This window comes from Oncorhynchus nerka, linkage group LG24 (assembly GCF_034236695.1).
Source record: "Oncorhynchus nerka isolate Pitt River linkage group LG24, Oner_Uvic_2.0, whole genome shotgun sequence".
In the NCBI taxonomy this organism is placed as follows: domain Eukaryota; kingdom Metazoa; phylum Chordata; class Actinopteri; order Salmoniformes; family Salmonidae; genus Oncorhynchus; species Oncorhynchus nerka.
This window is the reverse complement of record NC_088419.1, coordinates 74,317,611-74,341,233: the sequence shown is the minus strand read 5'-3', so window position 1 is coordinate 74,341,233 and position 23,623 is coordinate 74,317,611. Positions and strand designations below refer to the sequence as shown.

Genomic DNA, 23,623 nt, shown 5'->3' with positions numbered 1-23,623 from the left:
GGCTGGTTGTTCCATACACTGACCTTTCTAACCACTGTAGGCCCACACAATGGCAGGGCACAGCATAATCTCTCATCTGGCTGCTTGAGGAACTCAAAACGCTTTCAGAGACTGAGAGTAAAAACAACACAGCCAAGGGAACAGATGAGTTCACAAACAAATGAATGACACAGTGGGGTTGACTGGGTTGTTGAGACACAACAAAAAGACCACTGAAAACTGGATGCACTGCTGGGACTGTCTGCGAATCAAATGCTCAACTGGGGCCACCCATACAGGAACACAGACAAACCTATAGGCTTTCTTCAACCTGCATGCAGATATATACAGTCTTTACAACATAACCCAATTCCAGAGGGCAACGATGTTTGAAATAACATCATTACAACCTGTTTACGAACATTTCAGACAGTGCTGCACTATGGGATGCAGTTTGGTATAGGAACTGGAGTAGCCTAGTGCAAAGGCATCCCTGTAGACCATGCTTTCTAATACAATGACCTGTGAGGAGTCTGTCTATGATGAGGCTGGTTAAGTAGAAACCACTCAAAAATGTTTCATTCTAACGTTCTGCATGATCCGCCTTTTGGTGTTGAACAGAGTGCTGCCTTCAGTCACAGCGTCAGAATAACTTCATCCCTTTGATACACACATACACAGTGGTGTAAAGTACTTCAGCAAAAATACATTAAAGTACTACTTAAGTCGTTTTTGGGCGTATCTGTACTTTATTATTTATATTTTTGACTACTTTTACTTCCCTACATTCCTAAAGAAAACAATGTATGTTTTTCTCCATACATTTTTCCTGACACCCAAAAGTACTCATTACATTTTGAATGCTTTGCAGGAAAATGGTCCAATTCAGGCACGTATCAAGAGAACCCCCCTGGTCATCTCTACTGCCTCTGATCTGGCGGATTCACTAAACATGAAGGCTTCATTTTGTTATTATGTCTGAGTGTTGGAAGGTGCCCCTGGTTATGCGGACAAATTGTGAAAATTGTGCCGTCTGGTTTACTTAATATAAGGAATTTTAAATTATTTATACTTTTACTTTTGATACTTCAGTATATTTTAGTGATTACATATACTTTTGATACTTAAGAATATTTAAAACCAAATACTTTTAGACTTTTACTCAAGTAATATTTTACTGGGTGACTCACTTTTACTTGAGTCATTTTCTATTTAGATATCTTTACTTTTCCTCAAGTATGACAATTGGGTCATTTTTCCACCACTGCACACACACACAACGTTCATGACTCTGATAGGCTCTAACAAGGGTTGGTTGACAGACAAAACCAAACAAAGGATGTTCCTCCTCATATTAAACCAATAGCTGTGGCTTGCCAGTGTAACTGGCGTTGACGAATAGAAGAGTGGGAGAGGGGCATGGGGGCAGAGAATTAAGGAAAAGAAGAATCATCCCCTTGTTATCCCTTATGTGTAGTTTAATCTCTGTTAATTCATGCCATGTTAACTGAATCATCAAACCAGATTAAGGCAGGGGGAACTAGAACCTGTCAGAATCACAGGAACTTCAAACTGATTCAAAAACTGCATCCCAAAAAGATCCCTATTCCCTATGTAGGCTAGTGCATTAGGGCTCTATTCAATAATACATAATAGGGTGCCATTTGGGACACAAAGTCACAGGTGGTTACTCCACTTCTCGCCTGACCTTTTAATTCATCTTAAATGATCTACAGCAGTGGTTTCTTATATAATTACATTACATTTCTACATTCAAAACGCTTGCATGGCATGAACAGGCTCAGACCTTTTGAAGGTGAAAGAATATATTCATTTCTGGTACATGTACTGTAAGTCTAGTGGGCAAAGAACACTGACACACTAATAATGGTGAATCTTCATCAGGCCTTTCAGACAGACATCATTCTGAACCAAGGTTACTGCTTTCAAGTCAACTTTGGCAACAGTTAAAGAAGATGTGTTATTCTTGTTAATTCCACTACAGGTCATCTTATAAAGTCTTGGACGTGACAGTGCAGGTGTCTGAACTGGTCACAGTACCTTACAGGCTCAACCAGACCAGACTGGTAAAACAGCATTCATACACTCTTAGAAAAAAGGGTTACAAAACAGCTCTTCAGCTGTCCCCATAGGATAACCCTTTTTAGTTACAGGTAGAACAATTTTTTGTTCCACGTAGAACCCTCTATGGAAAGGGTTCTACCTGGAACCAAAAAGGGTTCTACCTGGAACCAAAATGGGTTCTTCAAATGGTTCTCTTATGGAGAGAGCCAAATAACCCTTTAAGGTTCTAGGATGTCATAAGGTGAAAGCACCAATTTGTAAGTCGCTCTGGATAAGAGCGTCTGCTAAATGACTTAAATGTAATGTAAATGTAGATATAGCACCTTTTTTCTAAGAGGTTATGATCACTTCTTGAGAAGATGAAGATCTATATTTACCATTTACCAGAGATGAAAAAAACATCTATATTTATCATTTACCAGAGATGGAAAAAAATATCTAGATTTACCATTTAGCAGAGATGAAAAAAAGATCTAGATTTACCATTTAGCAGAGATGGAAAAAAAATCTAGATTTACCATTTAGCAGAGATGAAAAAAAGATCTAGATTTACCATTTAGCAGAGATGGAAAAAAAATCTTAAAACATTGAACACAGAGCAAGTTCCAGATCTGTCAATGTATCCTTGCACTGTCTCTGCAACTACACATCAACAGTCACAAATTCCGACTCATCACATTTCATTGAGAAAAGGCTGATATCAGCAGTGTGTGCTAACCCTCAAGGCACCACACACAAACATAAGGTAGAGATTGGCCATACATTGATTTATTATTACATATTATTATTGGTGTTTTATTCAACCCCAGACATGTGTGGGTCTGAGTTCCTCTGTAGAAGACAGCATAAAGGATAACATCAAGTTGTTCTACCCAACAGCAAAAACTCCATTACTATGTCATTACAAAAACATGTATATATTACAAGAACATATACTATGCTGGCGCTGGAGTAAAACAGTGATGCTACACATTTGCTTAAACCCACTTGGGATAAGAGACTGACCATATGGCAAGACAACGGCATCACACAGGCAGGAGTGAGATAAACCCGACGTGTAACCAAAAGGCAGGTATCCTAATCCTACACATCCATACCAACTATAATCTGTAGAAGTTAAATTACATGTGCTCTTAACGCCTATAGAATTAGAATTATGTATATTCTGATCTCATTAATCGAACCCCGATAGCTCTGCACTCACCTGCTTTATGGCTGGCCTCTGTTCCAAGCGCAAAATCTTAAGAGTTCTTGGGCTGCACAATTTTCGAAAAATCTGTTTTCATTGCTTCTTGGAGTCGATAAAGTATCTTGAAGTCCGCTGAAATCGAGTAGTCGTGCTTTTCTTGGGTTTAAAGTCATTAATATTTTATTTTAATTAACATTAACCTACTGTTATGACCGACTCCGTCGACTTTTAGCCAATCGCGATTCCGTTGAGCTGCACGGCTGAGTGACAGACAGAATGGAGGAACGAGCTTTTTTCCCTCTGGTCTGTCTGAATACAGGGAATGGTGGGGAAAACTGGTTGGAGGGAGGACTGGAATTGTGCAATTTATCTCCACGTCTCCTTCTTTATATACAGGGCGCCCTCTGTCTGTGAGCCTGCATCCCTGACTGTTCCTCAATCTCATAGCTACTGTATTAGGCCTATCGATGTGAATATTGATGTGTGTATTCGGAAAGTATTCAGACCCCTTGACTTTTTTCACAATTTGTTATGTTACAGCCAAATTCAAAAATGTATGAAATTGTTTTTCCCCTCATCAATCTACACACAATATTGCATTATTTATTTTTTATTTTTTTATTTTACCTTTATTTAACTAGGCAAGTCAGTTAAGAAAAATTCTTATTTTCAATGACGGCCTAGGAACAGTGGGTTGACTACCTGTTCAGGGGCAGAACGACAGATTTGTACCTTGTCAGCTCGGGGGTTTGAACTTGAAACCTTCCGGTTACTAGTCCAGCTCTCTAACCACTAGGCTACCCTGCCAGTAGCAAAAACATGTTTTTAGAATTGTTTAAAAATATATATATCACATTTACATAAGTATTCAGACCCTTTACTCAGTACTTTGTGGAAGCACTTTTGGCAGTGATTAAAGCCTTGAGTCTTCGTGGGTATGACGCTACAAGCTTGGCACACCTATATTTGGGGAGTTTCTCCCATTCTTCTCTGCAGATCCTCTCAAGCTCTGTCAGGCTATTTTCAGGTCTTTCCAGAGATGTTTGATCGGGTTCATGTCCGGCCTCTGTCTGAGCCACTCAATGATATTCAGAGACTTGTCCTGAAGCCACTCCTGCATTGTCTTGGCTGTGTGCTTGGGGTCCTGAGGTCCTGTGCTCTGGAGCAGGTTTTCATCAAGGATCTCTCTGTACTTTGCTCCATTCATCTTTCCCTCGATCCTGATTAGTCTCCCAGTCTCTGCCGCTGAAAAACATCCCCACAGCATGATGCTGCCACCACCATGCTGCACCGTAGGCATGGTGCCAGGTTTCCTCCAGACATGACACTTGGCATTCAGGCCAGAGTTCGATCTTGGTTTCATCAGACCAGAGAATCTTGTTTCCCATGGTCTGAGTACCCTTTAAGTGCCTTTTGGCAAACTCCAAGCGGACTGTCATGTGCCTTTTCCTGAGGAGTGGCTTCCGTCTGGCCACTCTAACATAAAGGCCTGATTGGTGGAGTGCTGCAGAGATGGTTGTCCTTCTGGAAGGTTCTCCTATCTCCACAGAGGAACTCTCGAGCTCTGTCAGAATGACCATCAGGTTCCATGACCACGGCTCTTCTCCCCCAATTGCTCAGTTGAGCACACAGTTGTATCAAATTGGCCGTTGAGCATGAAAAACTTAGCAGGGTAGCAGTTCTTGACAAAAACCGGTGCTCCTGGCATTTTGTCTTGCCCATTTACCCCCTGAATGGCACGCATACACAATCCATGTCTGAATTGTCTCAAGGCTTAACAATCCTTCTTTAAGCTGTCTTCTAAAATGGAATGTCACTTACCTATCTGGTTGATTATTCTGAAGGCAATGTAAACTGTGGAACCGTCAGCAGGAACTGGAACCAGGGGCTCATCTGTTTGTTGGGCAAGGGAACATGGAGAGCAAACACTATGTTGTTGACATCAATAGTCTTCCCCAAAGACTTGTCGAAGTCACAGATCTTGTGATACTGGTGGGGGTGGTGGATATCCACACATTTGGTAGCCAGATAGTGGATAGCCATGGTGGGACTGGGAGCTGATAGGGAGGGATATCAAATACATTATTCAAATGTGTTAATATTTATAGATATGTATGTGGGCTTACAGGCTAGCAACTCATAGGGAACAGGGGACGAGTTTGAATCACCTTACAGGCTGGTTATGCACATGACAAGTTGCAGTTCAATTGAATCAGTGGAAAGTACAGTATTGCAATATTCTTCTCTGTGTGTTAATGAACTGGAAACAGCTAACTAGTAGTAGAGAATGAAGTAAAGAAAGAAACTGTTCGGACACTTCAAGCTGCCTCGTGCGTAAAATTATCCATATCACTGACATAACCTATGGACTTTGAATGTCTAAATACATTTGCTGTAATGTTTATGATCCAAAGAACTGGTAAATATGTCCTATAATCTGAGAGTATGAAGCCTTGTGCACAACCCGATCAAATGTATTGAAAGCAAGTCTGATAGCAGTGTACCCGTTCTACACTACATGACTAAAAGTATGTGGAAACCTACTCATCGAACATCCATTTCCAAAATCATGGGCATTAATATGGAGTTGTCCCCCCCCTGTGCTGCAATAACAGCATCCACTCTTCTGGGAAGACCTATCATTAGATATTATAACATTGTTGGGGAGACTTGCTTCCATTCAGCCACAAGAGCATAAGTGAGGTCAGGCACTGATGTTGGGCGATTAGGCTTGGCTCGCAGTCAGTGTTCCAATTCATCCCAAAGGTGTTGGATGGGGTTGGAAAGTTGGAAGTACAGAATCAGTTCAAATGTAATTGTATGCTGTGGCGTTAAGATTTCCCTTAACTGGAACTAAGGGTCCCAGCCCAAACTAAGAAAAAATAGCCCCAGACCATTATTCCTCCTCCACCCAACTTTACAGTTGACACTACGCATTCGGGCAGATAGCGTTCTCCTGGCATCTGCCAAACCCAGATTCGTCCATCAGACTGCCAGGAGATGAAGTGTGATTCATCACTCCAGAGAACACATTTCCACTGCTCCAGAGTCAATGGCGCCGAGCTTTACACCACTTCAGCCGACGCTTGGCATTGCGTATGGTGATCTTAGACTCTGGGTTCTGACTACTAAACTTGGAATATTGTTCATTATCAGGTATCCTATTGAAATATTGAGTGTTATAGTCTAGGGTCTACATCAGAAGTTAATTGTTATCTGTATCAAATAAAATCAAATGTTATTGGTCACATACACATGGTTAGCAGATGTTGTTGCGAGTATAGCGAAATGCTTGTGCTTCTAGTTCTGACAGTGCAGCAAATCTAACATGTAATCTAACAATTCCACAACTACCTAATACACACAATTCTAAGTAAAGGAATGGAATAAGAATATATACATATAAATATATGGATGAGCAATGACAGATCGGAATGGTCAAGATGCAATAGATGGCATAAAATACAGTATATACAAATGAGAGATTTTAGAGATTAGTAATGCAAGATATGTAATTTAATTAGAGATTAGTAATGCAAGATATGTGAACATATTTAAAGTGGCATTATTAAAGTGACTAGTGATCTAGTGATCATTTATTAAAATGGCCAATGATTTTAAGTCTGTATGTAGGCAGCAACCTCTTTGTGTTAGTGATGGCTGTTTAACAGTCTGATGGCCTTGAGATAAAAGCTGTTTTTCAGTCTCTCGGTCCGAGCTTTGATGCACCTGTACTGACCTCGCCTTCTGGATGGTAGCAGGGTGAACAGGCAGTGGCTCGGGTGGTTGTTGTGCTTGATGATCTTCTTGGCCTTCCTGTGACATCGGGTGCTATAGGTGTCCTGGAGCGCAGGTAGTTTGCCCCCGGTGATGCGTTGTGCAGACCGCACCACCCTCTTGAGAGCCTTTTGCAGTTGTGGGCGGTGCAGTTGCCGTACCAGGTGGTGATTCAGTCCAACAGGATGCTCTCAATTGTGCACCTGTAAAAGTTTGTGAGGGTTTTAGGTGACAAGCCAAATTTCTTCAGCCTCCCGAGGTTGAAGAGGCGCTGTTGTGCCTTCTTCACCACACTATCTGTGTGGGTGGACCATTTCAGTTTGTCTGTGATGTGTACGCCGAGGAACTTAAAACTTTCCACATTCTCCACTGCTGTCCTTTTCGATGTGGATATGGGGGTGCTCTCTCTGCTGTTTCCTGAAGTCCATGATCATCTCCTTTGTTTTGCCGACACCACACTCAGAGGGCCCTCACCTCCTCCCTGTAGGCTGCCTCATTGTCATTGGTAATCAAGCCTACTACTGTTGTGTTGTCTGCAAACTTGATGATTGAGTTGGAGATGTGCATGGCCGTGCAGTCATGGGTGAACAGGGAGTACAGGAGCAGGCTGAGCACGCACCCTTGTGGGGCCCCAGTGTTGAGGATCAGCGAAGTGGAGATGTTGTTTACTACCTTCACCACCTGGGGGCGGCCCATCAGGAAGTCCAGGACCCAATTGCACAGGGCAGGGTTGAGACCCAGGGCCTCAAGCTTAATGATGAGCTTGGAGGGTACTATGGTGTTTAATGCTGAGCTACAGTCAATGAACAGCATTCTTAAGTAGTTATTCCTCTTGTCTTGATGGGACAGGGCAGTGTGCAGTGTTATGGCGATTGCATTGTCTGTGGACCTATTGGAACGGTAAGCAAATTGAAGTGGGTCTAGGGTGATAGGTAAGGTGGAGGTGATATGATCCTTGACTAGCCTTTCAAAGCACTTCATAATGACAGAAATGAGTGCTACGGGGCGATAGTCATTTAGTTCAGTTACCTTTGCCTTCTTTGGAACAGGAACAATGGTGGTCATCTTGAAGCATGTGGGGACAGCAAACTGGGATAGGTAGAGATTGAATATGTCCGTAAACACACCAGCCAAATGGTCTGCGCATGTTCTAAGGACGCGGCTAGGGACGCCGTCTGGGCCTTTAGCCTTGTGAGGTTTAACACGTTTAAATGTCTTACTCACATCAGCCACGGAGAAGGAATTTGGTTAGGGTAGGTGTTAATAGTCACAGTGGGTACAACATATCCTATGCACTTATAAACTCACTAATCGAATCAGCATATACGTCGATATTATTCTCTGATGCTACCTGGAACATATCACAGTCCACGTGATCAAAACAGCGTGGATTCCGATTGGTCAGACCAGTTTTGAATAGTTCTTAAGACGGGTACATCCTGTTTGAGTTTCTGCCTATAGGAAAGGAGGAGCAAAATGGAGTCGTGGTCAGCTTTGCCCAAAAGAGGGCGGGGGAGGGCCTTTTATTTGTATTTATTATGGATCCCCATTCAGCAGCTACTCTTCCTGGGGTCCAGCCAAATTAAGGCAGTTTATACCATTTTAAATACATTACAATACATTCTGACTGTGTGCCCTCAGGCCCCTACTCCACCACTACCACATATATACAGTACAAAATCCATGTGTACGTCTGTGTATAGTGTGCATGCTATCGTGTGTGTGTGTGTATGCGGTTATGTTTGTGTTGCTTCACAGTCCCTGCTGTTCCATAAGGTGTTTTTTTAATCTGTTTTTTAAATCCAATTGTACTGCTTTTATGAGTTACTTGATGTGGAGTAGAGTTTCATGTAGTCATGGCTCTATTTAGTACTGTGTGCCTTCCATAGTCTGTTCTGGACTTGTGGACTGTGAAGAGACCTCTTGTGGCATGTCTTGTGGGGAATGCATGGTTGTCCGAGCTGTGCACCAGTAGTTCAAACAGACAGCTCAGTGCATTCAACATGTCAATACCTCTCATAAATACAAGCAGTGATGAAGTCAATCTCTCCTCCACTTTGAGCCAGGAGAGATTGACATGCATATTATTAATATTAGCTCTCTGTGTACATCCAAGGGCCAGCCGTGCTGCCCTGTTCTGAACCAAAGTCCTTTTTTGTGGCACCTGACCACACGACTGAACAGTAGTCCAGGTGTGACAAAACTAAGGCCTGTAGGATCTGCCTTGTTGACAGTGCTGTCAAGAAGGTAGAGCAGCGCCTTATCATAGACATACTGTACAACTCCCCATCTTAGCTGTTCTCTCAATATGTTTTGACCATGACACTTTACAATCCATGGTAACTACAAGCAGTTTAGTCACCTCAACATGCTCAATTTCCACATCATTTTAATTAGAAGATTTAGTTGAGGTTTAGGGTTTAGTGAGTGTTTTGTTCCAAATACTATGCTTTTAGTTTAGAAAATATTCAGGGCTATCTTATTCCTTGCCACCCACTCTGAAACCAGCTGCATCTCTTTGTTGCAGTTATTTCAGTCGCTGATGTGTATAGTGTTGAGTCATCCGCATACATAGAAACTCTGGCTTTACTCAAAGTCAGTGACATGTTGTTAGTAAAAATTGAAAAAGTAAGGGGCCTAAACAGCTACCCTGGGGAATTCCTGATTCTAACTGGATTATATTTGATAGGCTTCCATTAAAGAACACCCTCTGTGTTCTGTTAGACAAGTAACCCTTGATCCACATTATAGCAGGGGGTGGAAAGCCATAACACATATGTTTTTCCAGCAGTAGACTATGATCAATAATTTCAAAATCTGCACTGATGTCTAACAAGACAGCCCCCACAATCATTTTATCATCAATTTCTCTCAGCCAATCATCAGTCATTTGTGTAAGTGCTGTGCTTATTGAGTGTCCTTCCCTAAAAGCATGCTGAAAATCTGTTGTCAATTTGTTTACTGTAAAATGGCATTGTATCTGGTCAAACACAATTTTTTCCAAAAGTTTACTAAGGGTTGGTAACAGACTGATTGGTCAGCTATTTGAGCCAGTAAGGGGGGTTTTACTATTCTTAGGTAGCGGAATGACTTTTGCTTCCCTCCAGGCCTGAGGACACAAACGTTCTAGTAAGCTTAAATTGAAGATGTGGCAAATAGGAGTGGCAATATCGTCCGCTATTATCCTCAGTAATTTTCCATCCAAGTTGTCAGACCCCGGGGGCTTGTCATTTTTGATAGACAACAATAATTTTTTTCACCTCTTCCACATTAACTTTAAAGAATGTAAAATTACAATGCTTGTCTTTCATAATTTGGTCAGATATACTTGGCAGTGTAGTGTCAGCATTTGTTGATGGCATGTTATGGCCAAGTTTGCTAATTTTGCCAATGAAAAAATCATTGAAGTAGTAGGCAATACCAGTTGGTTTTGTGATAAATGAGCCATCTGTTTCAATGAATGATGGAGCTGAGTGTGCCTTTTTTTCTCTCATTTAAGGTGCTCCAAAGCTTTTTACTATAAATCTTTATATCATTTATCTTGGTTTCATAGTGTAGTTTCTTATTCTTTTTAGTCACATCACATGATTTCTCAATTTGCAATAAGTTTGCCAATCAGTTGTGCAGCATGACATCCCTCTCAACCATACAATTTTTCATTTCCTCATGAATTCACAAGGATTGAACAGTTTTTTACAGTCGTTTTCTTAATGGGTGCATGCTTATTAGCAACTGGAATAAGCAATTTCATGAATGTGTCAAGTGCAGTGTCTGTTTGCTCGTCATTACACAACACGGACCAACAGATATTCTTTACATCAATAACATAGCAATCACTATAAAACTTATTGTATGACTTCTTATACACTATATTAGGCCCAGCCTTTGGAACTTTGGTTTTCCTAGATATGGCTGCTATATTGTGATCACTACAGCCGATGGATTTGGATACCACTTTCAAGCTCATTTCTGTAGCATTAGTAAAGATGTGAATGATACATGTTGATGATTTCATTCCTGTACTGTTTTTAACTACCCTGGTAGGTTGACTGGTTACAGTTTGAAGCTTTTTCTTGAGTGGGCAGTTTGATGAAAGCCAGTCAATATTTAAATCAGCCAGAAAATGTACCTCTCTGTTGATATCACATACATTATCAAGCATTTCACACATGTTATCCAGATAATGACTGTTAGCACTTGGTGGTCTATAGCAGCTTCCCACAGGAATGGGCTTTAAGTGAGGCAGATGAACCTGTAGCGATATTACTTCCAACAGTTTTTGACATGAGATCCTCTCTAGTCTTTACAGGAATGTGGTTCTGAATATAAACAGCAACACCTCCACCACTGGTATTTCTATATTTTCTGTAAATGTTACAACCTTGTATTGCTACAACTGTACTGTCAAAGGTATTATCTAAGTGAGCTTCAGAGATAGTCCGAATATGAATGTCATCTGTTACTAGCAAATTATTGATTTCATGAACCTTGTTTCTTAAGCTACATATATTAACGTGGGCTATTTTGAGCACTTTTCTTCCGGAATACTTACTTGCTTTCATTGCTTTACTGGAAAGCTTAGCAGCAGTAGATGTGCTCATGTTCTTTGTAAGTGCAGGGTGAGCTGCTCACACCGGCTTAGTGCTAACAGTATAAATCTGGTTCATAGGCACATGATTACTGCATACAATATCTGTAGGGTCAGTAGATGTATCAGGGCAGTCAGGGAAGTTAAAGGGACATACATTAGGTTACTTATATTGTGTCTACTGATGCTCCTGGTGTAATGTACAATTGCTGAAGCATTATGACAACTCTGCTTCACAATGGTAGGGATTAGATGAGCTGGGCTTGAGTCACTGATAAGTCACTGTCTCAACGCAGCCTTCTAGTGCTGTGAAAGGATCCAAGTTGTTGCAAAGATGCTAATTAGCTCAAATTGTCCGTTAGCTCAAACAGTCAAGTTACATAAAATCATTAGGCCCTAATCTATGGATTTCACATGACTGGGAATACAGATATGCATCTGTTAGTCACAGATAGCTTTAAAAAAAACAGTAGGGGCATGGATCAGAAAAACCAGTCCGTTTCTGGTGCGACCACCATTTTGCCTCATGCAGCATGACACATATCCTTCGCATAGAGTTGAGCAGGCTGTTGATTGTGGCCTGAATGTTGTCGGACTCCTCTTCAATGGCTGTTACGAAGTTGCTGGATATTGGTGGAAACTGAAACATGCTGTCGTACACATCGATCCAGAGCATCCCAAACATGATCAATGGGTGACATGCCTGGTGAGTATGCAGGCCATGTCACTGTGGGTCATTGTAATGACTTTACATTAGTTGTCTTATTTAGAATAATTTACCATCAAAACATAATGGCATTTTAAGACTTGTTGGTCCTAGTCAAATTAAAAACTAAAAAAATTCTGCTTTTGTCCATGATGTATAAAACTGAGGCTAACATACACAGTACAAAAACACCTAAAAATGAGGAAAGAACTATAAATAACTCCAGAAAACATGAGGAACAAAAGGTCACTATAAAAGATGTTAACTTTATTGCTTAAAGAATACAACTTTATAAAAGGCATGTGAAATGGGTAACACAATGACAGGTTACCAATCTTTATAGAATTCACCACACATTCATAATGCAACTTTATCATACTGCACCACAGAAAAACAAATGTGCACCCCATTCCCGAAATAGTGCACTACTATTGACAAGAGCCAAAGTAGTGCAGCATAAAGGTAATAGGGTACCATTTGGGATGCACGATATAAAAAGCCAAGAAAACAAAGCATTTTTTCAAGGTGAACGTTATCAGTCATTGAGAACAGTAACTTGAGTGCACACTGTACCCACGTCTGTTTATACTACACATGGAACATACACTTTAGGCTCATATACTTGGGTTGTTAAGCTCTCCTGTGGTTGTGACCCAAATTGCACCCTATTCCCTATGTAGTGCTCTACTTTTGACCAGGGCAAATTGTTTTCTTGTCAAAGGGATTACACAATATAGGGAATAGGGTGCCATTTAGGACACAACCTATATCTTTGGTTATATGAGTCAGTCAAAAAAAAAGATTCTGAAAGGAGTAGCTAAACAATTAGCAATACTGTAGGTGAACATCCTAAAAAAAAGAATCAACCTACTTACACCATGTACAATGCCTTCAGAAAGTATTCAGACCCCTTGACTTTCACATTTTGTTACGTTACAGATTTATTCTAAAATTTATTAAATAAAATGTTTTTCCTCAGCAACCTAAACACAATACCCCATAATGACAAAGCGAAAACAGGATTTTAGAAAATAAATAAACAGAAATACCTTATTTTCACAAGTATTCAGACCCTTTGCTATGAGACTCAATTGAGCTCAGGTGCAAAGTTTTTGCTTTGTCATTATGGGGCATTGTGTGTAGATTGATGATCGGGAAAAATGACTTAAATCATTTTTAGAATAAGACTAATGTAACAAAATGTGGGAAAAGTCAAGGGGTCTGAATAGTTTCCGAAGGCACTGTAAAACAGAGCTAAAATAAAAACAAAAAGCATTTGAATCCTATTTTACAAATCAAAACATATTCACAACCCTTCTAAGTGTTTCAGAAATATGTTGGGTGTATCCCAAATGATTGATCAGAGCCAGTTTATATGAGAGGTGGTGCTATTGGGGACATATCCGTCATGTTAAACAAAGAGGGGGGTAAGGAACATGTTCTGTAAAAATTATTTCCCAAAAAGGACATGCCAGTAGGAGGAATAAGCACCGCCCACCTTTGGTAAGACAAGTGAGGAGCTGTTCTCCTGCTTGTTAATTTAAGTGGAGGAAAGCTTAAATGTATCTTTATCCAAATGTGTTTTCAGGTACTGCTGTCAAAAAAGAAAAAATGTCTACCTAGTATGTGACAATAAAAACATATATATAATCAAATTCCCCATATCTATGTACCTTGAAACTGTCCATAATATGAACTCCTGATACTGGACTGGTGGGGTTATGTGCATTATGTCCGAACACAGCTCAGATCACTGCCAATTAGAGTGTTCGGAGAGAGAAAGAGAGGGCTGCTTGCCGACACTGTCCAAAGACGAGGGATATGGCCTGGTTCGTATTCAGCAGGCACGAAACGGATGAAAACAGCCAGAAACAGGTGGCAGCCTACTATCTGTAGTTATCCAATAAGGGATTCTTGTTTTTACTATCTGTTCCAAATGTTTTGCATGTTGCAGCCCAGACCCAGGGATCAGCTTCATAATCACATGTCATCCTCATCATCCTCATCCTGGGATGAGCCAGCCTGCTGTCCAGCGCTGGCAGATGCTGCAGCCAACTGGGCCTGCTGGGCAGCTTGCTGCATCTGGAGCCACTCCTGCTGGGCCAGCTCGGCCTGCTGCTGCCGTGCCTGGAACACAGTAAATACAGTCAGTCCACCAATAAATTAGACATGGTCAGAGATAGAGATGCAAACAGCAAAGCAGGGGAGCCACTCAACCTAGAATATCTACTAAATGTTACCAAAACAAATATCCATTATTTGAGTCTTTGTCATACTGCAGAAATATCCATTATTTGAGTCTTTGTCATACTGCAGAAATATCCATTATTTGAGTCTTTGTCATACTGCAGAAATATCCATTTGTGCACTGCAGTTATCAATTCCTGGTGAAGGTGATCTATAAAAGTGCAGAGATGTGGCAAGAAATAGTCTGAATCAAACAGGTTATCCGTCTTGATCCTTAACACACTCTTGTAATGATCCGTCTGGTTAACCAGGTTATGACTCTTGATCCTTACCTTAGCAAATAGTTCCTGCTGTTGTCTGAGGAGCTCTTCCTCTGGGATGCCCAGGTTTTCCAGGCGAGAGTTGGCCTTCCTCCTTTTAAGTGCTACTGTTTTACACTCCTGCAGGACATCCTTCACCTCTGTGATGTACGACGCAAAACCCAGGCTTTCAAGTGCTGTGGAGAAGAGGATATGGTTAGGGGAAAAGAGTATGTAAACAATTTTGGGGAAAAGGAAACAGACATGTATTCAACAGTCTCATCACTTGATTATTGTTGGAATTTCTAGTGCATAACTAGCTAACTTGGTTCCAGATTGATTTACTATAGTTAACCTGGTTTACAGATAAGTGGCCAGGCAAGCACATACCTGCATTAACTAAAAAATACATGGCAGGCAGGAAGGGGGGAAACACCTATACATTACAAGTGAATATATTTTCAAACCTGTTGATACAGAATAAAAAATACAAAGATACTAACCATTAATTACATGTTCAGGTGATATGGTCTTCTTTTCAGATTTGTTACATATTTCATTCGCCTCTGATGAGATTAGATGTATGAACTCTGTGCAGCAGTTCACAACAAGCTCTCTTGCATCATTGGCAACCCGTACGTTGGGCAGAGTTTCCTTGATCATTTTGTTGATGGCTGCCCTGGGAATGGTGAGGTCGTCATCGTTTCCCGACGAAGAAGCCATCGTATTCCAGAGAACTAGTTTCTCAAGTTAATAAAAAACCAAACTGGGGGAAAGCTTGATTTGATGGTAGGCTTCCGCAGAGGGCTAACTAGCTAACGTTACGTGTTGAAAATGTCGTGGACTAGACGCTAACGTTGGCTAGTTGGGTTTAAAAGTTAAAGCTATGCAAACTAGCTACACAAAAGCCTATTGACACAGCATATCCTAATGTTACTGTGGAGACGTGGAATGTAACGAATAGGTCTAAGTAAAACACGATGGTGAGGACAAGAGAAAATGAAAACCAGCTAGCGAGTTAGCAAGCTATGGTCCATCTGTCGCAACGCGTTAACCTAGCTAACATTAGCTAGTTTAGTTACCTGCAGCGGCTTTTGAAAACATGGCTAGCAAGCGTTTCGTTGGGATCATTTCGTAACGCAGTGTTGATCCCCAAAACACTGTTTAAACCAAAATCCTGGATACACTGGAACGAGAACTACGGTTCCTTTATCGGCCGAACGAAATACTTTAATTCATTTATTCTGTTAAATTCAGTTTACCGGCAGTTCGGCACTGAAATTTCTGCGGAAACGATCCACGCAAATAAAACCCCTTTCCGGTATATTATTTTTCTACGGTGCCCTGTGAAATCGACCAAATAAAAATGTCGCCACCTACTGTGTTGAAGGCACAATAATATCATAATAAAAATGTATAGCAGGCCTACATATGGTTATAATACTTAAGTGTGCAAGCTTATTTCCCCTTTCCCAATTGACCTTTACCATGTTTTTTTAAAATCACATGTAACCCTATTCCTGTCTTGTGCTTGTTCAGGACAAACAAAAAGGTGATCTAATAATGCATAGGTAGTGGTTAATATGGGATTATCCTTTAATACAATTGGGACTTTGAATGCAGTGTAATATTCTATAAACTGTGAATCATGGATTAGTGGCCCAATAGATAATATTGTTACATAATTGGATCTCCACACATCTTATCAGTGGTGATGGATCCTTTTATTGTAGGCCCTGTCAATACAAAAGTCCATTGAGATTCCCCAGTGAAACATTTTGCCCAAATTGAAAGGTAACTACTCCATCAACTTTTGAATCCGTACATTTTCAACACCAACACTCAGAATATAAAACCTTGGAATTTTATGTTGGTTTATGATTTATTATTTTTAAAAAGTGAATTAATTAGAAAATAGCCTTTTGGGACACATCCTAAGAATTGCTCTTGTCCTTATCTATAGCGAAGCTCTTGCGGGTCCTCCAGCGTAGCAGCTTGAGGAAGTTGAGGCTGGCATTGAAGACCTTGTCGTGCTCAAACACCATCTTGTAGAAGGTGTCGATGGGAAGGTCTCCGCTTGGATCAGCATACTTCAGGGTGGTCATGGGGGTGTACAAGGTGTTGGTCTGGTGCCGGAATGGAGGGTTGTCCATGGTGATGATCTTGTGTGTGTGCTAAGGGAGGAAGACACGGAGAAGGAAGGGCCATTGAAAATGAGATGAAGAATTCAGAATAACCTGAAATAAATACAAAATAACTTTCCAGAACAGGGTTTTCTGGAGATGCACTGTTGAGGGCCCTTGGACAAGTCAAGTGAGTCAAGCTAGGGAGAGACATTTAAGCACAGAAATTTGAACACATGCACCAAACAAACTAACCCTGTGATTTAGAATTAGACTTTACTTAGTCTCTAAGTATAATACTTTATAAGATGTTATATGTATAAGCCTTTATAATGTGTAAATTTGAGCCCAATAGGCTAATATACCTCTGCTATGTCCTCAGGTGTCTGTCCAAGGCTTTCATAGATCTGCTTGAAGTTCTTCATATAGATGTTGGTAAACATATCTGCTGTCACTTTGTCAGCTTTGGAGAGGTCTGTCTTCATGCCCTCTTCATAGACCTTATGCTCAAACTCCGTCACCACAGGGCCTGGCTCAATCAAACTTATACTGCCACAGCAATGGCAGCAACACACACACACACACACACACATACACATACACATACAATTACTACTTCAAATGAATGTTCAGTTAGCCTAGTAAACTCAATTCTATTCTGTCACCAAAACCCTTTTGTATTTTCTGTATCTAATACCACAGGAAAATCTATAATAAATCCTAAGATTGTGTCTGTACGCTGTTGCTTCTTCTAAATAATCTCTATAATATTTGTTGGGTGTGGTTGTTATTGCCATTTTACCCAACTGTAGCATGTTTTTTGTCACTCGTGGCATGAAACACTGGTAGGATATTGCAGTGTATAAGTGCAGATGTTGGTGACATGGACGAGTAGGCTACAGGTGTTGGTGACATGGACGAGTGGGCTACAGGTGTTGGTTAGCATGCATTATTTCCCCCTGAGGGGAAGGCAGCTCCACGATGCATCCTCTCACTCCCTGCTCTAATCTCTGCCCCCTGATAATTTAACTCTCACAAACAGAGCAGTGTGCAGTATGTGGTAGGGAAGCTCTGGTCCAAGGCGTTAGTTATTGCTAATGCTGAGCATTCCTTAGCAAACCACACTAACGCCCTGGACCAGAACTAGTGATACGGTAGGACTACTTACTTCAGATTAAACCTCATGGCTTGGACGGCCATGCTTTCACAGAAACCCTCCACAGCAAACTTGGATGCTGCGTAGATATCGTTGAATAATATACCTGTGAAAAAGGAGAATGCCACCTAATAATTTATACAGACCGGATGTGTCAATTGTAAAATGTAAATTTATGAAGTTCAGATCGTGATGGAGTCTTTCCATTTCTAAGCCTAGTGTTCTTCAACGGTTAATATTGAACCAGTAGCAGTGTGGGAATTATGGGGGCCGGGGGGGCTCTGCCCCCCAAATGAGACATGAGCTCCCCTAAATGCAACAAAAGTTGCAAACATTGCTGGGGATCTCTTTGAACTATTCTCCTATGTGTTTAAAATGCAATTTTGTACTGATACAGTGGTAAATATTAAAATAAAAGCGCATTCGAAATTAAACGAACAACCTGTCATGGTATAATCCAGTGACAGCTTGTTCAGGTTATTTCAATCGTATTAATCTATTTTCTCTGGCTGTCTTCCTCTCTCTCGGTCTTGAGTATACCCTAGCAAATTTGCAACATTGTATCGACTGGATTCAGCCTGCTAGCAAAATGGCAACATTGTTTTTAACTGGGACTTCGCAGTTTCCCGTGTCGATGAGCTCGGGACAGACATGGCTGTATTTACGTCCATATTTCAGCCCTTTTTCAGGTGTTCTGACTTTTCTTTTCACAAAAAAGGTAATTTGTCACGTCAATTAATGCAGGCTACAAGAGTTTAGATCTACTGACAATCTCTGAATGTCATTGCACGTTTTGGTGTTTTTTAACAGATGTTTATTTCCATTAATCCAATGGCTGTTGCACTGTTTGGATGCTGGAATATATTTTGGAGTGGACCAATGTGCACTTTTTGAAGTGATTTGACAATCAGATGAAAACATCATGCCTGGTTGTGTTCATACCACATTACAACTGGTAATGCATGTTTACCTTTAAAATACATGTCTGTAGCCTACTCACAAATACACTTGCTAGTCTGTAAGAAAACCTCATGAAAAGCCATTGTGTGAAAAGAAGCAACATCTCTTACCCTGTATGCCCATGACACTGCTGATCACAACAATATGGCCACTCTTCCTCTTCTTCATGTCTGGTAGGATCTCTTTGAGGAGTCTCACTAGACCAAAGAAGTTGGTATCCATGACAGCCTTCATCTCCTCCATAGACTGACACTCTATGGGGCCTACCAGACCCATCCCAGCATTGCTGACTGAGAGGGGAAAATATAGGTTTATTCAGTTATGTGAAAACGTTCTGATCGTTGCGTTTGCATAATCTCCACCCGGCACAGCCAGAAGAGGACTGGCCACCCCACATAGCCTGGTTCCTCTCTAGGTTTCTTCCTAGGTTTTGGCCTTTCTAGGGAGTTTTTCCTAGCCACCGTGCTTCTACACCTGCATTGCTTGCTGTTTGGGGTTTTAGGCTGTGTTTCTGTACAGCACTTTGAGATATCAGCTGATGTACGAAGGGCTATATAAATAAATGTGATTCGATTTTTTGATTTGATTTGTTTGCAAATACAAATAGAATCAGCAGAGCTGAAACGATGCCCTATTATACATGACAGACAATTATATCTGTTTTCTATGATACATTTCTGCCTGAATGTTCTGTAACGTTACATCCTACTGAACCGGCCACTGGAATTGGGATGTGTGGGAAAAGTCAGTGCAGGCCATTTTAATTTGACTGTACAACCAACTAGCCTTACAAAAGAATTACAGTCAAATGCTTTACTGCAAACGCGATCAGGGAAGACAGTGTCCATACATATAAATATGAGGTCATTAGCCTACATGTAATACCAGATAAGGGTGTAGGCATGCATCCGTACTTACTGAGTATGTCTAGCTTGCCATCCGGTAGGCTGGCCACACAGGCCTTGATGGAGTCTTCATTGCATACATCCAGTTGTTTAATCACCAGGGTCCTGCCCAGAGTCCTGCCTGCCGCCTCCACGAGTGCCTCTGCCTTACCCAGGTTCCTCATTGTGGCATACACTGGAGAACACAACACAGGTGTATCTTAGTCTCTTGGAAGCAGACAAGTTTGTCTATGAATATTGTGTAGCTGTATAGTCTGGGGATTAGGAGTTTCTGACCATACTTTTGGGGATTTTGGAGGTAAAGGAACCATCCTGACAATTTCACTGCTTTCCATAATAATTTTAACAGATAGCTGAGATTTCATCCATTGACAGAGGTGGAATAAACATCACATTTTGGTTACCATAACATTAAATATCCAAATTCTGTTCAACCCAAAGAGTACCCATTAACTTACCAATGAACCTCTTCTTTTCATCCTTGGCTATGCGTACAGCCAGGGCCAGGCCGATGCCTGAGGAGCAACCTGTGATGAGGACAATCTTCTGGTTCATCGCTGCTGTTAGTCTCACAGAAACTCCTTTGTCTTTAAGAACCTAAATTGAGAAAAATTCCTGGACAAGGCTAATAAAGTGATTTGAACGGTACAAAAATAAATTGGTCTCACAACTCCAGTATCAGGTAATGAGGGACAGCAGGAGGGAATGAAAGCAATGGGGGAGCGAAAGTGAGGGAAGATTGAAAGAGAGGGGGGAATGAGAGAGAAGGACGGAATAAGAGTGAGCATGAGGAGATGAAAGAGAGGGAGTAAAGGTGATTTGCTTTCGGCTCAGTAATCCACTGTAGTCAGACTCAGCAGAAACAGCCTTATACAGGAGCATGATTAGCATCCATTAGCATGCCACACACATAGCCTACACCTATACACACACACACACACAATCAGCATTTGTCACAGGAAACCCAGCCTAAAACCCCAAACAGCAAGCAATGCAGATGTAAAAGCATGGGGGCTAGCAAAAAAACACCCTGGAAAAGCAGAAACCTAGAGGGGAACCAGGCTCTGAGAGGTGGCCAGGCATCTTCTGGCTGTGCCAGGTGGGGATTATAAGACTACATGGCCATTAAGGCCAGATCTTTCTTCAAGATGTTCAAACATTCATAGATGACCAGCAGGGTCAAATAATAATCACAGTGGTTATAGAAGAGGCAACAGGTCAGCACCTCAGGAGTAAATCTCAGTTGGCTTTTCATAACCCAGAATTCAGAGGTCGAGACAGCAGGTGCGGTAGAGATAGACAGAGAGAAATGATTCCAAAACTAATCAAATTTTGGTAAACTCAATTATCTATTGGGTGAACATGTGTTTCCCATGCCAAGAAAGCCCTTTGAATGTAATTGAATTGAAATAGAGAGAGAGAGAGAGAGAGAGAGAGAGAGAGAGAGAAACCAGTGACTCAGCCCTTTTAATAAGGTCAGAGGCAGATAATCCTAGTGGAGAGAGGGGAGCTGGCCACGCAGAGACAGCAAGTGTGATTTGCCACTCCAGTGCCTTGTCGTTCATCACTGATGCAGACCTTTGGAAAATATACATTTTAAAAGTCTAATAAGTCCATGTGATATAGCTATACCATCACAATAAATCCATTATATATTTTAGACAGGTCAAAAGAAACATGATATGAAGAAACTGTAGTCTATTTCAGAAGAACAGAATAACATACTCTGAGTTGTCCTTATGCCATATGGCTGTGGGCTACACTAGTTCATTTAGCAGACAAGATTTGCTTAGAATTCCATAGCATTATTTTATAACTTTAGTTGTGATACAAACACTGGGTTACATGTTTTAATGTTTAATACATTCTAAGGCTGCATGATGAGACTCTAATGATGATTTGAAAAACGCTTCATGAAAGACATGGGCTCTGCTTTGTTTTTTGCTCAGGTTGCACACACTTCATCAGTCTCTCATTCACAATTTGACAAGCACTTGATAATGCCTCGAATTTCACAGCGGCATTCCCTTTGTGTGGACGTAACGGCCCCTAAAATGTTTTATGTCTTTTGTGTCTAGTGGCCGTTGTGCCCTTGGGCTGAAATAGTCATTATAATATATTTTTCCCAGCTGCCTGCTCCAAAGTACTTCTTACTCACATGGCTCTCTCAGATAGCTCAATTCTCATTGTCCAATGCCAGTCACATAATCAAGTCTTTCTCACAGGCTACAAGTGAAGGCAGACACATTCTGGATGCAACTGCACGCGTCCGAGGTGCATATTGAAGATATTGCAAGAACTGCCAACTTCTACTTTTTGTCAGACAACAAGATGAGTAGTCCAAAGATAAAAACAGCAAAAGCACTAGACTATGTAAATCTACTATCCCCCCATAGTACAAAAGTTGACCTATTCTATTGTGTGTGAGAAATAAATATTCCTAACATAGTCTGAGACAGTTGTGGGTTGCGACACACACACACACACACACACACACACACACACACACACACACACACACACACACACACACAAAGAGAAGTACGCCTGGCCCCGTCTGAGGGCTTAACTAATGTTATAAGACTTTTATATGAGATTGATTAGTGGGGTGGCTGTGGGCTAGCAGGGATAGTGGTAAAAGAAGTAGGGTGTGTGGGCAAATTTAGCCTGGCTGACTAGACTCATGTGGTACACAGCGAGGGATGTGTTTGGTGTCAGTCAGACTAGGGTAAATAAACACTGTGCCATGGGTAAATTATCTACCACCCAGCACATAGCCTACACCTATAAGCCCTTTTTACATCAGCATTTGTCACAAGAAACCCAGCCTAAAACCCCAAACAGCAAGCAATGCAGATGTAAAAGCATGGGGGCTAGCAAAAAAACACCCTGGAAAAGCAGAAACCTAGAGGGGAACCAGGCTCTGAGAGGTGGCCAGGTATCTGCTGGCTGTGCCAGGTGAGGATTATAAGACTACATGGCCATTAAGGCCATATCTTTCTTCAAGATGTTCAAACATTCATAGATGACCAACAGGGTCAAATAATAATCACAGTGGTTATGGAGGGTGCAACAGGTCAGCACCTCAGGAGTAAATCTCAGTTGGCTTTTCATAACCCAGAATTCAGAGGTCGAGACAGCAGGTGCGGTAGAGATAGACAGAGAGAAATGATTCCAAAACTAATCAATTTTGGTAAACTCAATTATCTATTGGGTGAACATATGTTTCCCATGCCAAGAAAGCCCTTTGAATGTAATTGAATTGAGAGAGAGAGAGAGAGAGAGAGAGAGAGAGAGAGAGAGACGCAAACCAGTGACTCAGCCCTTTTAATAAGGTCAGAGGCAGATAATCCCGGTGGAGAGAGGGGAGCTGGCCAGGCATAGACAGCAAGTGTGATTTGCCACTCTAGTGCCTTGTCGCTCACCACTGATTCAGACCTTTGGAAAATATACATTTTAAAAAGTCTAATAATTCCATGTGATATTGCTACACCAACACAATAAATCCGTTATATATTTTAGACAGGTCCAAAGAAACATGAAATGAAAAAAATGTCTATTACAGAAGAACAGAGTAATATACTCTGAGTTGTCCTTATGTTAGGCCCTGACCTGGCTATGCCATATAGCTGTGGGCTACACCTAGACAAGATTTGCTTAGAATTCTAT

The 23,623-nt window shown here is 41.1% G+C and overlaps 3 protein-coding genes across 3 annotated transcripts in view; all 3 read right to left on the bottom strand.

The window, feature by feature from the left end:
• Window positions 1-3,577, bottom strand: part of gng12b (guanine nucleotide binding protein (G protein), gamma 12b) — a 97,362-nt gene extending 93,785 nt beyond the window's left edge. Inside the window, exon 1 of the mRNA XM_065009140.1 lies at window positions 3,269-3,577. The gene's annotated coding sequence lies outside the window, so the exon portion shown is untranslated. The remainder of the gene's footprint in view (window positions 1-3,268) is intronic.
• Window positions 3,578-12,570: 8,993 nt separating this feature from the next.
• Window positions 12,571-16,732, bottom strand: dr1 (down-regulator of transcription 1). Its single transcript, XM_029633097.2, has 3 exons — window positions 15,314-16,732; window positions 14,844-15,007; window positions 12,571-14,451 (listed from the first exon to the last, which is right to left on the bottom strand). Exons 1-3 carry the CDS (start codon window positions 15,531-15,533, stop codon window positions 14,305-14,307), a joined length of 531 nt encoding a protein of 176 aa, XP_029488957.1. The 5' UTR covers window positions 15,534-16,732; the 3' UTR covers window positions 12,571-14,304.
• A 10-nt stretch (window positions 16,733-16,742) lies between these two features.
• zgc:109982 (uncharacterized protein LOC553564 homolog) lies at window positions 16,743-20,769 on the bottom strand. The gene is made up of 6 exons (XM_029633096.2): window positions 20,413-20,769; window positions 19,968-20,129; window positions 19,160-19,339; window positions 18,102-18,195; window positions 17,299-17,482; window positions 16,743-16,984 (listed from the first exon to the last, which is right to left on the bottom strand). Exons 1-6 carry the CDS (start codon window positions 20,507-20,509, stop codon window positions 16,745-16,747), a joined length of 957 nt encoding a protein of 318 aa, XP_029488956.2. The 5' UTR covers window positions 20,510-20,769; the 3' UTR covers window positions 16,743-16,744.
• Window positions 20,770-23,623: the final 2,854 nt, after the last annotated feature.

Bases quoted from the DNA above. Each gene is read 5' to 3' on its own strand.
- dr1 (XM_029633097.2), bottom strand. From the start codon at position 15,533: ATGGCTTCTTCGTCGGGAAACGATGACGACCTCACCATTCCCAGGGCA. The intron at 15,008-15,313 runs GTTAGTATCTTT...TCTTCTCCACAG, and splicing joins ACCTGAACATGTAATTAATG to CACTTGAAAGCCTGGGTTTT. The intron at 14,452-14,843 runs GTAAGGATCAAG...ACTGTGTTCCAG, and splicing joins AGCAGGAACTATTTGCTAAG to GCACGGCAGCAGCAGGCCGA.
- zgc:109982 (XM_029633096.2), bottom strand. From the start codon at position 20,509: ATGAACCAGAAGATTGTCCTCATCACAGGTTGCTCCTCAGGCATCGGC. The intron at 18,196-19,159 runs GTAAGAGATGTT...CCTTTTTCACAG, and splicing joins CAGTGTCATGGGCATACAGG to GTATATTATTCAACGATATC. The intron at 16,985-17,298 runs GTATATTAGCCT...TTCCTCCCTTAG, and splicing joins CACCTGAGGACATAGCAGAG to CACACACACAAGATCATCAC.